The sequence below is a fragment of the Rhopalosiphum maidis genome, chromosome 3, assembly GCF_003676215.2.
Source record: "Rhopalosiphum maidis isolate BTI-1 chromosome 3, ASM367621v3, whole genome shotgun sequence".
In the NCBI taxonomy this organism is placed as follows: domain Eukaryota; kingdom Metazoa; phylum Arthropoda; class Insecta; order Hemiptera; family Aphididae; genus Rhopalosiphum; species Rhopalosiphum maidis.
The window spans coordinates 25675566-25694333 of record NC_040879.1 but is presented as its reverse complement, the minus strand read 5'-3'; the positions used below and the strand labels follow the sequence as shown (position 1 = coordinate 25694333).

Below are 18768 nucleotides of genomic sequence, written 5' to 3'. Positions count from 1 at the left end.
AAGAAAAAAACATTATATATTAAATGTTTTATTATTTTTAGCTCCTCCAAATTACATTACTGGGCCTCCACAATACTTAGGAGTAGCTTATAATGCATCACATGTGAATGCATCGTGCACTGTTGAATGTTATCCTCATTGCTCCGTGAACTGGTTACGCCGTGGTGTCCTAATCGATCCAATAAACAACCCTATGGACAAAGAGAGGTATAAAAATCTTACATTTTATTATTTATGTATGGTTAAAAAAATAAATAGTTTTTGTTTAAATATTGTGTGTTTACATAAGATTTAAATCTTTATTTCTCTTTAAATAAAACTTAGCTGAGAACAATTTATATATATTTTTAAATTGAACGACTATTATTTAAGATATTCAATACTGACGGAATATTTACCCGCGGAACGATTGAAAAATGATTTCGAAGCAGTGCGCAGCACGTTGATATGGCGCATGGACAACTGGCCAGGTGGTCGTGGCTTAGATCCAATAACAGATTCGACGGAATACAGTTGCCGGAGCAGTGGCAATGAAGTTGGTCCACCTGTGTCAGAATCGATAATGAATTTCTCTGTTGAATGTAAGTTGGGCTTTTAAAGTGGCACGCATGTTGATAAATTATCATTAATCTCCGTCCTTATATTTTAGATCCTCCTGGTAACATGACTGTCTCCAAAACAGTCGTGCATGTCAGTGAAGGTAACATACCGGAAAAAGTGTTTTGCCACGCCGAGGGCCGCCCCCAGCCCACTTTTGAGTGGCGTTATATCGCCAATACGAACAATTGGAACGTGCCAGGAAACTCGTCTCAGTCAACCCAATCGTCTTCGCAGCAAAGGCTTTCTTCGATCGCCAACGCTGGAAACAGTGGTATCGGTGGAAGCTCCGGAAGCGGTGGGGCCCAAATTAATAACCAACAGTTGGTTTTGAACTCAGCTGTGGGTAGGCAACAAGCTGGCTATTATGCTTGCGTGGCTCGCAACACACATGGAAACGGAACTAGCGTACACCTATCTGGACGTTATGTGTGAGTGAAATAACTTAGCATGTCACAAATATCAAAATAATATAATAATGAGTTGTGAAATTTCATAGTCGTTACCAAAGACAAAATATTTAAACTTTATACTCAGTCATTGCTAAAATTGTATAACAAATAATTAACAATAATGATTTAACGTTTTAATTTCCATATTAAAAATCAATAATTTATTATTACAAAATTTAAAAACAAATCGCTAAAAAACTATTAGGTACCTGATTCTTCCTAATTACATGTACCACCGATAAATTTTAGAACGTCTTAAATGTTTTTAGATTGATATCATCTCTAATGTTTAGCATTATCGATATTTTACTTCTTAAACTTCTTAACCGGTGACCTCTGTGAACACGTATCTAGTGATATGTTGAAAATTATTCCGAAATCTGCTACAGTTGTTATTTCAGTACAAAGATTAATTGGTTAAGCTATTATTAGTATGTGAATTACTGTTAGTATAACGTACATGTACTCATATATTATTTTGAAAATTTAAATTTCTGTAACACTAATATTTAATATTTAATTATATGTATACACAATTTTCATGATATCGTATTTCAAATGGTATACAAATAATACATTTGTTGTTATTCCCATACTAGGTAAGTGCTTATCGCTTATTTTCAGATTGGTTTAGATTCATGTAATTCATTTTATTAATAATAGTTTATAGTAATGAAAACAATTTTGTAATAAAAAATAGTAACTTACCACGTATGATCTTATAATGATAACACAAATAAAATGAATAAATATGTATATAAATAAATATTAACGATATGTATCGAATTAGAAACTTTTTTGTTTATAAATTGAATATTAAAATTGGTTTTTTAGATAAGCCTAGCTGTCAACTTAGGATGATAACCGTTGATCAATTTAAACAGGAATCATCAGCTAGTTTGACTGATCAATCTTCCGAATTAGAGGAATTTTTGTCTTCATCATCCGGTGAAAAAAGAATACTGGTGTGTACAGCTACTGCAAATCCAAGCCAAGTACAGTATACGTGGACCATAAGAAACTCGGGTCGTCAAAACGATACGTCGACATCTTCGACATCTGATTCTCCCGCTACTGAGAGGGTCATCACTGTATCAATTGGATCATCAGGCAACAGTGGATCAAACGATGTGGATAATATGGGAAGTTATAACCGGAGCATACTAATATTACAAGATAGGCTGGAAGTGAGTAACAACGAGGATGACGAAGGAAGGGGTAGCGAAAATATATCAAACAACGGTGCATCAGAAGGCGTCAGAACATATGTGTGTACTGTCAACAACACTGTAGGATCGGAGCAATGTAGCATTCAAGTTCAAGGTATTAAATACTTCTCGTTATAATAATGAATAACGAAGAATATTAATTAATAATTAATATAACTTATCAGGTGCAAATCTTAATTATAATATAAAATATGTATGATATTTAAAAATAAAAATAATTAACAAGTGATGCAATTAACTATCGAACTTTATAATTTAAATCGATATATAAAAATAAAATGCTTTAAATTCCTTTTTATGAATTACAATTAAAATCATAAATCACTTTCTAGTAATGTTATAAAATATTTCTATTTATTTAAAAATAAACCATGTATTATTTATTGATTCAATTTTTTTTCATATTTAATTTATTTTATAATAATACATGTTGAGATTTAAAAATATAGAATTGTAATACATCATTTTATATTTACAATAATCTCGTAAGTAGATAAAAAAAATAAAAATAAAAATAAAGTCTCAGTAAAATATCATAAGTTTTAGTTATTGAAAAGTTTATAGATTATTAAAGGTATTGTTAAAGTATTAAAGATATGGTCTTAATTGACAAGACGGATACAACAATAGAGGAAGAGTTAGTTAGATAATTAGACGAGAAAAGTGAAATGAAGAAATGAGGAATGTGTTCAGTATGACAATGTGAAACTTTTAAATTTATTTATAAATACAGGGGAGGAAAATCAATTGAGTTAGACAAAAGTTTTGTAAAAAATAATATTATTCGCAATGTGTCTTCGATTATTAGTGCGGGATAAATTTAAAACTTTATGAATAGGTTTATTATGATCAGACGGAGGAGGACAAGGGACCTGTATAAAATAAGCAACAAATTATAAGAACTTATATTGATTTTTATAATCCATTAAAGAATATAGATAATTTATGAATCCATACACTAGTTTATCTCTAGTTTTTATAATAGATTGGACTAAGATCTCATAAATATGTAATTTTGGAGACACATTTGGGGAAAAATGTAAATCTAGGTTTCGGATAGAATTAGAAGAAATAATTAGAATATCAAATGGTATAATCGACAGCAATTCGATGAATATATTTAGAGATATTAAGCGACTGTCTCAGGGATTCGCCACAATGTACTAATCTCAGAAGATGAGCATCATTTGTACTATAAATATTTACGCGTGAAAAATTCCACGCATCTCATTGATTTTAATGTATTAAACAAAATATTATATTATTATGCACCTGAAAGTTAAAATGTTGGTTAATATATTATTATTTATTTATAGTAAAATTATAATTTATTTATATTTTTATTAGCTGTCAGTGAAAGTAAGTGTTTATATCTCTTTAACTATCATAATACATTGGTAGTAGAATAAACGTAAGAATAATTTATAATGTAGTATATTATATTTTCATTATTTTTACATTTGTACGTATTATTATTGTTAACATCGTAAATGTAAATACAATTAATTTACTTGTATGCATATCTGTACTAGGTGACGCTCCCTGGTGGAAACAGTTTTTGGCAACCCTAGGTTTGGGTGGATTGCCAGTGATGGTCGTCTTGGTGGCCTTGGTTGTGATTTTGTTACTTATCGTCATCATCGTAATTGTTATTCTGTTGCTGTTCGTTTGTAAGAACCGTTACATTAAACCGGGCAATGGAGTGTCGGGAGGACGTCAAAAATGTAAGTCTTTTATGTTCAATAAAACGTGTACAACGACGTACAAAACGTTATTATAACATAATTAAAATGTGATAAACCGGTAACGAAATACTTTGAGAACGGCATGTGAACATATCAAAAAAGTATACCGACTAATAATACATACTGTGTGGATGTAGTGATGTTATAATCATTATATAGTGTTAGTAATATTTTAATAGTGCGCAATGTTCCGTCTGTATAATTTTACATAGTAGACTTACATATGTAATTGTATTTTATCGTTTTAGTAGATACAGCTTTTATTGTGTGTTCCGTTTTTGTTTTCAATATTTAGATGTTAAACAAAAATACCCTACATTGACGGCGTATAGGGTACCAGTCGTTTGGCGCCGGCACCGAGGCCGTGGCTTGCTATTAAACATATCGAAAGTGCGACAAAAGTGAGTATTGTATGGTTACGAGCACTGACGTTAACCACCATTATTATTGGTACGCGCGCTAGCACTCAAATGCACTTTCTCATAGTTATTGTTTTTCCTGTTTCGGGACGTATATGATTACGGTGATGGTGGTGATGGTGGTTGTAGATATATACATATATATATTATTCTGTACACATTTTTTCTTGCGTTTTTTTTTTTTTTTAATGTTTTACCTTACGGTGGCTATTTTTTTTCGCTCTTCTTGTTTACCGCTGAAACTTATGTGCTTGGAGACATCGTTATACTATATACATTTACATTATACAATATTCTACTATCGCAAACACGCTACAATCAGCTATACTGGTTTTCTTAAACCTCGCTAAAAGATATAAGATAACACAACCATGTCGAGCGGTCTTGTAACGATTACTATTGTAGTCCCGAAGGGAGTGCCACGTCATCGATTTCCGGTGCCAACCCCGTGACTGCACAGCAGTGTACAGACCAGCCGGCGAATGTCTCGGGCAACCCTAAGCCCCCGCCAGGATACGACGACGACCATTCGCAATCGTTTTCCAGCCAGCGGACAACATCGGCCGCGAGCGTCGTCGGCAAGTGGCCGCTCAAGCCGGGCGTGTTAGTGCATTCGAAGCAGCAGTTGCTCAAGTTGCAGTCGGCCACTGCCCACGGCCAACCGGCGACGGCCGACACCGGGGACGGTGGCGGCGGGCCCGCTGACAAAATCGTTGCCGACGGAATCGGCGAAAAGCAAAAGTCGAAAAAAAATCACACCGGTAAAGGAAAACCGCCGGCGGCCGAGTGCATGATGTTGGCCAACGAGACGCAGTCGGCGCGCGCAGCTCGCATACGACGCATGATGATCGGATCTAATAATAATTTAGTGCCAAAAAAACCGTCACCCACGTCACCTCCACCCGCGCCTCCTGTCCGACAGAGCTCGGATACCGGCGCGGGAAGATATCCTTCTGCGACAGGTAGAAAAACGACTGCGTGTATGATAACACACAAGGTTTAAAATTGTATTAGAAATATCAATAATTTTATATATTTTATAATGTATTGCACCGCAAAATCGGTAACGATAGTAGACAACCGACCTGTCTTTAAAGGAATCGGTTTTCGTAAAAATATGAGTATACGTATATAGGGATTAAATTACAAAACAGTAGGATACCTCAATACAACGATATGTATAATTTTATCCGAGAGGCATGTAATGACGCGAGTTCAATTTTAATAAGAAACGAGGATTTTGAAAACCGTCGTATTTAAAATGTCATTCCACGTATTTTTGTTCATAACGTTCTTTCGAAAATATTTTATTCATTTGCGAAATAAGTTCCTATACTTACCACTCTACTATATTATCGATTTTTAAATGAAGTAAATAATCCCAATGGTTAATGTCTATTAACAATGTATCATCTTACAAAAGAAAAATAAATCTTATAAAGTTGAAAATTTACATTTTTGTTTTTCGTTTTCATTCTGAAAAGTCGGAAAAATCAACTTTGAATGTTATGCTTTTTGGTTGAAATAGACGCTTTAATTTTGTTGTATGTACAATAAGTTTTTTAGTGTGCTATATGTTGTATGTAAAACGTAGATGATGTTTTTAAATTTTTTGTGTGATGTAATTTTGTGTTTTAATGATTGATCAAAGCTACCGGTGGGTATATATAAATGTATTCACCGACAACAAGCACGCAAGTATTATATAGTCATTATGTGCATTAAAGTACTTAACATTATAATCAACTCGTCCAGACAAGGTCTATGGAATTAAAGACTTAACACATCAAACGAAATTTTTATAGTATATAAAACAGCAGAGGGTGAATATACTTTAAACACTTTTATATTAAAATCACTACTCAAAACTCAAAATCACTTTGTATTTAAATTTAAAATACTTTTCGTATGTAAAAGAAAAAAAATATTTCAATTTCAATTTCAATTTATATACTAATACAAGTATAATATAATCACATTTTATTTTATAAATAATTCATTGCTAAATTGTATAAGTTATAACCATAATGTTTTGTTCAAAATTCATAAGTTATCATCATATATTATCATAATATAATATAACTAAACATTCATTTACATCCAGTCGTTTTTCAAAAATCAATAAATAAAAATAACACACAACACGATCTTTTTACCCATCCGATTGAAATTTGATTTCACGATTCACAAAATTATTACCAAAAACACAATAATAAAAAAAAAATTAGTTTCGATACCTATACACCGGTCACCGACGGTGCATACTATTATGAAATTCTTGATAGTAAAAGTATTTAAAAACAAGTTCAATATCTACCAATTAAAGTACTTATTATTTAAAATGTTCCAACATTAATTACACCCTTGTATACCTTATATACATTATAGACAATAAACTTTAAACATACGTTCTGTATAATTGACGGACGTATTATGATATGCACACGTGACAGTTTTCGAATCCGTCCAAATTATCTTATATTATCAAAATGACACGGCGGTCTTATAGTTTGACTATTTCCATCAACACGAGTGCGTCCAAGCATTTCAAACATATTCATTAGGTACTCATTAGTTATTAATTTTTAGTAAAAGGTATATAGTAGTAAAAATTTATAAATTACACATAAGTTTTAAACCAAACTACGTTTTTACTTAACAAAAAATCTCTTGCAACAATGCACAAATCCATAATCGCGGTGAACGTACGTTCTCGAGGGAAAATTCCCGTATAAATATGTTGCATGACTTCGTAATTATTAGGTGTCCCTACCGTTCACGTCAAAACGTCTAGAACCAGTGCGGGGTTGGACAAATTAAACACACTCATCGTCGTATCCGCACCGGACACGCGATCGTATTTCAATAATCGTTTTTCCGTTGTTCTGTGTTTATAGATTCGCGAGGCGGAGCCGGTCAACAGCAGGACAACGAATCCAACTTGGGAGCGACGGGTGACTCGAAAGCCGCGTTCTACGAGAACTTGCCGTTCCACGGAATGCGACCGCCGCCCAATCAGGTTAGTCATCATCGGTTACAACAGTAACAATATATCATTATCAATACAACTACACATCATCTCGTACATGTATATTGTGTACAGAGAGAAAGCATGCAATTAATTTTTGTCGTTTTCGCTTTGTTTTTATTCGTTTTGTTTTGTTTTTGTTTTTTTTTTTTTCGTTTTGTTTCGTCAATATTATGATTTGTCCCCCGCCAATCATCCGTGCCTGTTCGTCGGTTGAAACAGTCGTCCACACTTCAGCCGCACGCCGCAGTGAGCAACGGCGGTAACGGTAACACAGCCGACCGCGCTAACTACAAGCCGCCGCAGCCGCTGCCGCCCGCGGACGCGTCGCTGTCTCCGTTGTCGTCGTTGATTCGCCGGTCGCCGAACGGCGGTTACGTGTCCCTGTTGCGCCGGTCCGCGGTTCCCGGGTCGGACGCTGTCGCCGGTCGTCCGACGGCCGCGGTCCGGTTCAACTCGTTGCAGAGGCCGGACCGCGGCTCGACGACCGCGTGGCAGCGACGCGATCGGCAGTTCCGGTCGATGAGAACCGCGGGCACGGGCGGCGGTAGCGACGGGCCGGTCGCCGCGAAACCGGCTGTCGACGACGACCGCCGGGGCCGCCAAGACGACAACAACAACGACAGCGGCAAAGCGAGCGGTGTCGGCGGCGACGAGACGAAAGCGTCGGCGGCGACCGCGGACCGCGGTGACGGGCGGAAAGACGCGTTTTCCGCGTCGACGTTCCCCAAGCCGGCGCCCAGAACGCGCGTGCCGTCCGCCTCGGTGGCGCCGCCGTCGCTGTCCCGCCGCGACACTTACGAGAACCTGCAGCAGCTGTTGAACGGCAGTGACGGTAGCGTGACCGGCGCCAATAAGGTACGTATCTATGTCGGTGGACTGCGCCTCAGCGGCTAGACGATTTCGCAGTCGCGTCCACTCACCCCCTCCCATCGGCCCTGCCCCTATACCAACCGCGTCTTTTTGACGTACAATTATTAGAACGATAACATCAATTAATATATTTAATCCGTAGTATTTTTGATTTTTATTTTTGGTTTTCTAAAACGCTTGCAAAACCACACTAACCTTAAAAAATATTTACTAACAACGCGATTGGGTGTGTGTGTGTGTGTGTGCGTGTGTGTGTGATTAACAGTTAACAGGAGTCGGGATAGGAGCTCGGAGCTTGGACGAGTTTTACCGTATGCAAATACAGCAACAACACCAACTGTTGTACCACCGGGTGACGGCAGACGACGCGGCTGCGACAGCTCTCGCGGCCGGATACTCGACCGTCGGCGGCGGCGTCGTTCACCATCGTCAGCAACAACAACAACAGCATCAACAGCATCAACAACAACAACAACATCAGCCGCAGTCCATCGAGATGACCCAGTTCGAGATGACCGCCGGATCGGGTCGGGAAGACGTATACCAAAAATCTCAGAAACACAGCGCGGTCGGCCGGTACGTGGGCGACAACGACGACGACCGCGGTGACGGAATCGGCGGCGACGGCGACAAGATCGGCAAGTCGATGAACGCCGGCGGCGGCACGATGGGGAGACGTCGCCGCGGAAACCAGCAAGTCTTGGACGGCGGAGGTCCGTTGAGCGATCACTACTACAACGGCGGCAGCATCGGCGGCAGCAGTCAACACCTGCAGCAACAGTACCACCACCACCCGCACCAGCAACAACAGCACGGCAACAGGAGACGCAGCAACGCCGCGGCAACAGTCGACGGACCGCTCGTACAACCGGCGGCCACCAGCAACTACAACACCGTGTCGGGCGTCGGCTACTACGCCGCAGACGTGTACGCCAGCATGGGCGCGCGACAGCAACAGTCCAAACGGCAATCGCAGCAACAGCAACGGCCGTATTGCGGCGTCGGCGCTGCGTCCGCCGGCAACGTTTCCGACGAACAGTCGTCGCTGACGGCCAAGCGGTCCTGGCGCCGGCAGCAGAACCGCCGGCGCCGGGCCGGCGTTGGCGGCGGCGTGGTGGCCGTCGAACCGGACGACGACGCGGATCAGCCGCAGCCCGCGGTCGCGTCCGACTACGCGGCGGACGCCGAAGCCGACGACCCGCCGTCGCCGCAACCGCTCGCCGGCGACAGGTACCGGACCGCGGCGGCGGCGGTGGCCGAGTTGGATCTGCACCATCACCGTCCGCGGCAGAAAAGCGACGCGCGCAACAACCTGGCGGCCGGCGGCGTGCTGGACGCGGCCGAACAGCAACCGAACGGCGGTGGCGCCAACAAAAACGTGGTCAAGTTCCACGACGTGGGCCGCGAAATCGACGTGTAGACGACACCGCCGCGCCGACCGCCGTCGTCGTGGACCGGCCGCGCTTATCGCCCGTACAGGCTTTTCATAATACATTGAACGTGTTTTCACGACAATACATGTTGTCGGGCACGTTTTATTTACTGTATTTTATGATATTATATTGTTGTGTTATCATTACTATTATTATTATTATTATTATTATATTACGTTTTCCGTCGGTGTACAGTCTGCACGCCCACGCGATGTAATAACGTTTTGGGCGTTCTCGCGCGGACGACGTGAGATTGTCGCGCGCGCCGGCGGCCGCCAAGTCGTCGGCCCCGAGAGCCGCCCCGTGGCCGGCGTGTTGTATTTTGTAATGCGTGTGTTTGCCTCCTCTTCATACTCGTTTCTATACTAACACACTAAATCACGATTTCACTAACTCCAGTCGGAGAATACTCACTATATATACGACACGATGACAGTTGTCGCCGTCACGCGCGCGCTCAACCACACAGGTGCGTACGCTCACCGGCCCCCACCCTCCCACCTTTCCCGTCGTGCATGTCGCTTGAACGACAACGACAACGCTATTAACGACCCACTCGTCTCCCGTGCCCACCACATTAACACCCGTGTATCGGATAATTATGATAACGCTGAGACCGAGCGCGCGCGTTCGGCGCAAATCCGTTTATACGAATTTTGTAAAAGTACCTGTACCTGTATGTATATATATAGCGTTGGTTTATACAGTATTACAATGAAATAACGTGTGTCGTGTATCGTATATTTTTAGCCCTACAAACCGCCGGCGGCCAGCGGTTACGCGGAAGGCGGCGACATGGAGTACGCCGACGTGGACTACCGGACGATGTATTACGGGCCGATCAATTACAAACAATCGTCCTGAGACTCTCACCCCCTCCCCGCCATCGACGTCGACCTCGTCCTCGTCTCCTAAAATATGTCCTGCTCGAGCGCGCTTCTCCGTCATCGATACGGTTTATGGTATTGTGATGTTTGTGAGATGATTATAATTTAATACGAGTCGCAACGGTATATACCTTGTACCAGACATTGTTATTCATATAGTGATGACTCATATTACAATAATATTATACACCTTTATGGCTTACACGAATTTTTTTTTTAATAATTAACGATGTTTTTTTTTTTTTTTCTATGTCAAACCTTATGATTTTATCGGTATCGTTAATTCGTGATACTTATTTAAATATTGTAGTTCTCGCATAAAATATCAATTCAAGTTCACAGCTGTCCAGAAGACCAAAATTAATAATTTACATTCTGTCCATATATCTCTCACTCGCATACATACACACACAGACACACAGACACACACAGACACACAGACACACAGACACACACACACACACAGACACACACACACACACACACACACACACACACACACACACACACACGAACACACATACAAATTATAAACATACATACGCAAAGGCCACAGGGTGAAAATAAATAATTAATAAACATCTAACTGATTATTTAATACATTTTATGTAATATAATATTTGCACACACACTCCTATAAACAAGTGATGACGATTTAAACATTCTAAACCATTCACTCGATTTAATCTAAATAATAATATGCGTAGACAAAGTTCGACAGTGGACTGTTATTATCAGTCAATCCTCCGCTAACAATATATTAGTACTTTTTTGCAAAAGTTATTAAAATTTCAGAAAAGTATCGTCCCCCGTACCGCATCTAACTGAATATTTGTTTATAGGTAGTAGAATCATTTTTCGTTTTCATCTACTTGTACGAGTACTTTCATTGAAAAACTGTCAAATTATTATCAAACACATTGACAATCTATACACAAAATATTCTGTTACTAAAGGCGTACCTATACAAATATCTGTGAACAACATAATATTATTATTACGTATATTTCGAATTTCGATCATCGACCATCATATTACTACCTATTAATTTATGATATCTACTATCGATGTATTTCATATCTATTTGTATAAAATATTTTAATGTTACCCTATAATATTATGGTCTATCGCTTTTATTTACAGTTATGATTGTTCGTTTATTAACAACGTAATAAATGTTACGTACGTGCCATTTATTATTACAATTATAATTATTATTATTATTATTATTGTTATACATTTTAGTCAATGCCACCGTTACAATGACTAATGACATAATATATATGTAACGACGCGCATGTTTCTTTATTTGCATCTGAAATAATATTATGTTTATTTGGCATTCTTAATCGTCGTCGTTTCTTGTAGTCTGCTGAGAAGTCGAATGTCTCCCATCTAAGTGTTTAAATGTTGATATATCAATAAAAATGTATTATTATAAATCATAATAGTGTTTCAATAACAAATTATTGTAGAAATATAGTCTTAGTATAATGATAATAATAATATATAAATATATATATATATATTTAAATCGATATTAGAGATGTATGTTTTTACAGACGGTTTTTGAATAGTTTGATAAGTTGAGTACACGAATAAATTATATTTAAATTAATCATAATCATAATAGACATGATCATGTTTTGTTTTGTATACACACTACATATGAAGACCGTCTGTCGTTAGTAGAAATTATATTATTCTATATAATATTATATAATAGTACGTATCTAAACAAATTATAATTGTCTTTGTGCACCCACGTGAGTGTGTTAATATATAATAATATGTATGTGTAAATTGTAAAATGTATTATGTGTTAAATAGTAGAGACTGCTGGTTACCACCACCGTGGCGACGGAATATTATTATTAATTTTATTGACAATCAATAATTAAAACGTATATGTTAACTTATTTTTTATCGAAGTTTATGCCCATTTAAATATATATATTGAATATGTATGTGTATATATTTTATATAGGTACTTATATACATATAAATACACACACATACATATTATATTTTATTTATTTATCCCAGATATACCCATATTATAAATCTATCGTGTTGTTACAACTTACGTCTTACAATATAATGATCGGTGTCTCTTATAGGCATTGATATAACGATATGATCGTCACTGATCCCTTCTATGGCTTACCCACCTAAGGGTGTACCGTCTATACGGAGGTGCTGTACGTGTCCATACCACCTGTCGTTATCTTCTATCTGTCTATATGTTATTATATACTTCTAGATTATAATTATTATAATATTAACTTCTTTACTACGTATAGTATATTTATTGATATAAAATATGATATAATATATATATTTTGTATTATCATAATTGATAAATTTTCCCTTCGGACTAACAAAATAACCTAATTTTATTTGTTAATTATTGTTGTACTATAGTATTTTGTTTTTATTATTTACGTGTCTAAGTTTACACCTGTAATTTTATTATCATACAATTATTATTATTATTATTATTATTATTATTATTATTATCATCATCATTATTATTATTTTGCATTTTTACATTAACACGCGGCATTTACGATTAATATGTTCTTACTATATATTGTATTCGTATTGCGGTAATTGAAGGGTGGTGGAACCTCCGCCGTTTGTATTCTAGTCATTATTTACTAAATATATAATTATTATATCCTGAATATCCCCCAAAGGCATTGACGCTTGCGACAAAACGACTTGAAGTGTTTTACATTACATATATATATATATATATATAGATCATAATTGTAATAATTTTAAGTAGTATATCTATACATTTAAAATGTTTTGTTTAGTTTAGAATCGTTATCATAAAATCATTTTTTTTTTTATTTATAATATATGTATAATGTATATAATAATATTATTGGTTATGACGATAATAATTGTTGTTTCGATGATAATAAAAAAGTGTGAGAGAAAGATAACAATGGTTAAATTATATTGTATGTATATGCATAACCATCGATTCATGTTTACCTATACCACCCACTCGTTTACAAACGAAATTTCAGGGTGTACTGTATGAAGGTATCTTTATTGACAAAATAATTTGTTCTTTAAAAAAAAAAAAAAAAAAAACGAAAACCGTAAAGAATATATTATAGAGATAGTGTGTCAGATAGATACATATACTTTCTGACTGGCACAAAATCGTCACCGGAGTATGAGACATAACATATTATACAGGTATTTACCTAGTAATAGTGTGCTGTACAAAGTTGTGACTACTGATGTTATAGTACTAAGATATACTGATATAGTGATATTAAATTTAAAAGCAAACATGATAAATAGAACTACTCGAAAAAAAATTTTTGAATTGAATTTGGTGTGTATGGTATAAATGTGTTGAATATAATCAATCTATGATTTCTATGGATTTAATATAATCATTCCAAGTCAGGTTAAATCTGAATCATATGTGTATACTATTTGACAATGTATTAAATTTCAATATTGTTTTAAATTACGGCTAGACAATCAACACTATCCCTAGGATTTTTATAGAATGCCAATACTATTAAATAAATTTTTCCTTGTACTCGTTAACCTAACCGTGGATGAAACGTCCTAAATTATTAATAACTGCCATCTTAGACTAATGTACGGTACTCAACCACTCAAGTGTGATATACTGGACTGAACTACCAAACTTCTTACCAACCAAATGTTTATTTACGAATCAGACGAAAAAAAAGGTCTACTAATATTATTTTATAATTGAATGGTAAACCCTGCAGATCTGGGAGTAACGTTTTTAATACTTATTTGTCACCAAGTTAATTCAAGAAATGAACAAGACCTATATAATGTTTCGCTTTTTTAAAATGTAATAATAGTCTAAACTCTAAAACCGTTTTCGAAGATACATATTTATACAATTCGAAACAACAGGTTTAAAAACACACAGCGTATTCAATATAAATAATAATCTCCAAAAAAAAATAAAAATAAATGATAAAAATTTGTTTTTTTATATAAATAATATTTTGTTTAAACATCGTCATTAGAAAACTTCTTTATAATTATATAAGTAGTTATAGGAAATAATGATTGATAATCTTTTAACACCTAATAGTCATTATCGTATATAGAGCCATAAAGGCAACAATATTAATTGGTGGACAATCACTTTGAATACGGTTCATTGTTTAAAATGCAAAACACACACTTTATTGTTTGTACGGTTAAGTAGAACATAAAACCTATATTAAATAGATAATATAATATATAAACAAGATATGACAAATTATAATAAAAATATAATATTACTTACTTGATTTTTTAGTATGTTAATTGAAATGAAAAAAGTCTGAATTTTTAAAACTTCAAGAATTTTTGTTAAATAATAAAATGAGTAGATGGATAATTAAGCTAGCTTTAACATAAAATATTAATGAGAGAAATTCGATATCACGCCCCAGCGGTATAACGATTTGAATCCACAGAAACGTCGGCGTGAACAGTCCCAAAATTTCTATTTTTTTTAACTTTTCTCCAAAACTATTATAGCTAAAACGTTGGTTGATAGCTCATTAAAAATGAATTATCAAGTAAATACAAAACGTGAGATAAAAAATTTTCAAAAAAAATTATTTAATTTTTCACAGTTAAAAAAATAGTTAGTTTTTGCTAGATTTTCATTTAGCGTGGTAGATTACCGAAACTAGAGAATGGATATTGTTATCTGGGGTCTTATTAGAATCACATTGGCTAGGAGAAGTAAAGTGAAGATTTTCAGAACTTTATCTTCAATTGTTAACTCGCTACAAAGCTGTAAAGCTGAAAAACAGAAAAAAAACGCCCAATAAAATATGTTTTAATTTTTTTTAGAAGCTCTGTAGTGAATTAACTTTAAAAGATAAAGTTCTGAAAATCTTCACTTTACTTCTCCTAGCCAATGTGAATCTAACAAGACCTCAAACAACAAAATCCGCTTTCCGGTTTCAGAGATCTATCTCACTAAATGAAAATAAAAATAAAATACAATATACATTTATGTATATTACAACAATTGATAAATTTCTAAAAAAATCAAGAAAGTTTACATGCCGATCTCTGACTTGGCAAGCGTTTTTTATAAGATTTAAACTTTGGCATCTAATAAAATATTTATATTATATATCAACGTATATATATATATAGTTATAAAGTGCAATGTTCAACTTATACAACTGTAAGATGCAACTAACATACAGTAAGTCTTTTTATTACAAATGTATAATATGATCACGTTATGAATTTATTATGATTAAATTAATAAGTAGATAATATAAAACATAAATAGCAACCAAACGTGGTTTATATATTTTATAAATCTAAAAACATAATTTATTTTAATACAACAAATTAATATAATGTACCAGAATCACATTACCTAGTTGGTTAATAAGTAATAACTATATAATATATACTAATACCATATTATATACACAGCGTGAAGTAAGAACATATGAATACTATACCATAAGAATAATAAATATTATTATAAACAGTGGTTCTATAAACGACCTACAGTTATTAAATTAGTTAGAAATTAAAGTCAACCACATCAACAAGGTAAATGTTATAGGTTGTCAAGAATTTAGTGTGACATAATATTTCAGCGCAATAACAATTGGATGTCAGGTTAGTAAAATAATACATAACAATTTTAATATACCTATCTATAATTTATTGCAATATTTGATGATTGGATGAATATTTTTAAACAATATTTAAAACGAATCAATGGCCTACATTTTTCCATTAAGTTTTTTGATTTTTATTGTTTTTAAATTGTTTATAATTTTTGCTTCAAAAACTTTATGACTATTATTAGAATTACATTAGTATATATATTTACATTTTAATGATCACTTATTCATATTAATGATTGATAGAAAAGAAAAAATGAATATAATTAGATTGTTTAATATAGTTTTGAGGTAGAGTTTAGATATTGTATTATTGTAGGACCATGTGAGTCTGTAGTCGAATGTTATGCCTAATATTTTTATATATTTTTTATTGTTCACTTTAATATTTAGTTCACCTACATTTGATTTTCTAGTAAAAATTATACAGTTTGATTTTTCTGTTGATAAGCTGAAACCACTATTAAGTTTATAAAATGTTTAAGTTAATGTTTTTACTTTGGAAGGTTAAATAAATGTGTACACTTTCTTAGAAAATACTTAACTATATATTTTTGTAGTAAATTTTGTTATTTTGTAAGTAATAAGTCCATAATTGTTGACAAAGAGTTCATCTATCTTAAAAAAACAATTAATGATGAATAGAGACTAAGAAAAAATAAACAAATTACTACTGAACTCTCAAAAATGATCCAATTAATAATATAAAAAAAATTGACTGTATATAAGTATTAATTAAAACTATTGAAACTATGAAAGTATGACTTAAAAACTCACAAAATTACAATAGCTCACCATACATGGATTTGTCGTTTCTATCTTCAATAAACTTAAATAGTTAAAAAAAAAAGATTTAATCAAATTTCCAAATCATGAAAATGTTCTAATGTTTCATAAAAAACTAATAAATGTTGCTAACATTGCGTAGATAAATTAAAAAACGATACACGATAATGCATACAATGCTGATGAATTTAGTGTCGTTAAATATGAACAAGAATAATATAACGAAAGCACTGCGACTTAAACTTGAAAAATATGCAACAAGGAGGTTGTATAGTTGCTGTTTGAAATTATTAATGAAGTAAAACGCATGTAGCCATGTAGGAATATTTTTTAAATAAATTTATCTTTGACATATAAGTACTAACTTTACCAACATATAAAAAACGTGAAAAAAGTCATTATCTATACACTGTATATAAAATACATAGAAAATCGGCCGCAACAAATAAAGCGGAGAAGTAGTAACAATTTAGAAGAGTTTATTGCTACAAAACAGTGAACCACCACACAAGTAAAAAATTAGCAACAGTCCGTTAGTATTTTTATAAAATCAAATAGTTTTTGTATATTTTGTAACTAACGTTATAATGAGAGACATATGTGATATATCATACTCAATTATGTGGACAAACGTAATTTGTTACTTAAATGTCTGACGTTAGTTGACACATCGTCAATAGGTTTATTTCTAAAATACTTATTGGACTATTGCCTAAACAACTTGTTTGTATAAATAGTATTTCGTTTTAAATAGGCTACGTGTTTTAATGACTATTTCTATTCATTATTTTAACTCGAAACGTTTGTACTTAAAATTTTAGAGGGTGAACAAAGCAATATGTATAAAAAGATTACTTGTAAATATGGCTATAAATTTATAGGAAAGTGCATTTTTTTTTTGGTAACTGTGAAACGTAGTTTTGTAAGTACATAATTTAAATTATGTAACAACGAATCCATTTTATTTTGCATTTGTAGGTCATATTTTTCTTTTTTACTTCATTTTCCGATATTTTTAATTAAATTTCATCAATTAGTATCTTTAAAAACCTTTTTTGTTTTATTTCACACAGATTGTATATACGTCAAATTTATATTAAAAAAAAAATATTTTAGATAAGCTTTGTATGGGTTAGGTAAAGATAATGATTCGATAAAATAAAACAATAGATTGATATCTAGATAAGTTATTTGTGGAATATCGTTTATCAGTCACGAATAGATTAAGTTGGTTGATCAATAATTTTTGTAGGTAATTGTCGTTTAGTACCTAGCGTTCGCGAGTGTACCTGCAGTATAAATGCCGAAATCAAAACTGCTTTTCTCGTCAACATTATGAAAGCACGTCAATGCATTTAGCGCTGATATTTTTAGTATGAATGGTACAATATTATACTGTGAAGTTTGTGAAGTGAGAGTTTTGGCGGAAAAAAAATTTACGACACAATAGCACATAGCAAGTAACAACCATATTCTAGGTGTCTAAAAAAAAAACGATAAAGAAACTCCATGTCTTCAAACTTTAATTACAACTTCATCCAACTCAAGTTTTAATAGTGATCTTTATAAAGCTTTTTAAGTGCAAATATACCACTGAATAAGTTATTGCAACCAACTTTTCGTAATTTTTTTAGAAAAGTACACTAATAGATC

General features: G+C 34.3%; 1 protein-coding gene across 1 annotated transcript in view; it reads left to right on the top strand.

Moving 5' to 3' along the window:
• The window catches only part of LOC113559219, a 58943-nt gene extending 47771 nt beyond the window's left edge, over positions 1 to 11172 (top strand). Inside the window, 12 exon segments of the mRNA XM_026964852.1 lie at positions 42 to 207; positions 373 to 581; positions 650 to 1002; positions 1004 to 1028; positions 1884 to 2372; positions 3626 to 3637; positions 3811 to 4002; positions 4319 to 4424; positions 4848 to 5404; positions 7340 to 7461; positions 7693 to 8328; positions 8609 to 11172. Coding sequence (XP_026820653.1) covers positions 42 to 207; positions 373 to 581; positions 650 to 1002; positions 1004 to 1028; positions 1884 to 2372; positions 3626 to 3637; positions 3811 to 4002; positions 4319 to 4424; positions 4848 to 5404; positions 7340 to 7461; positions 7693 to 8328; positions 8609 to 9763 — 4022 coding nt within the window. The 3' untranslated portion in view covers positions 9764 to 11172.
• Positions 11173 to 18768: the final 7596 nt, after the last annotated feature.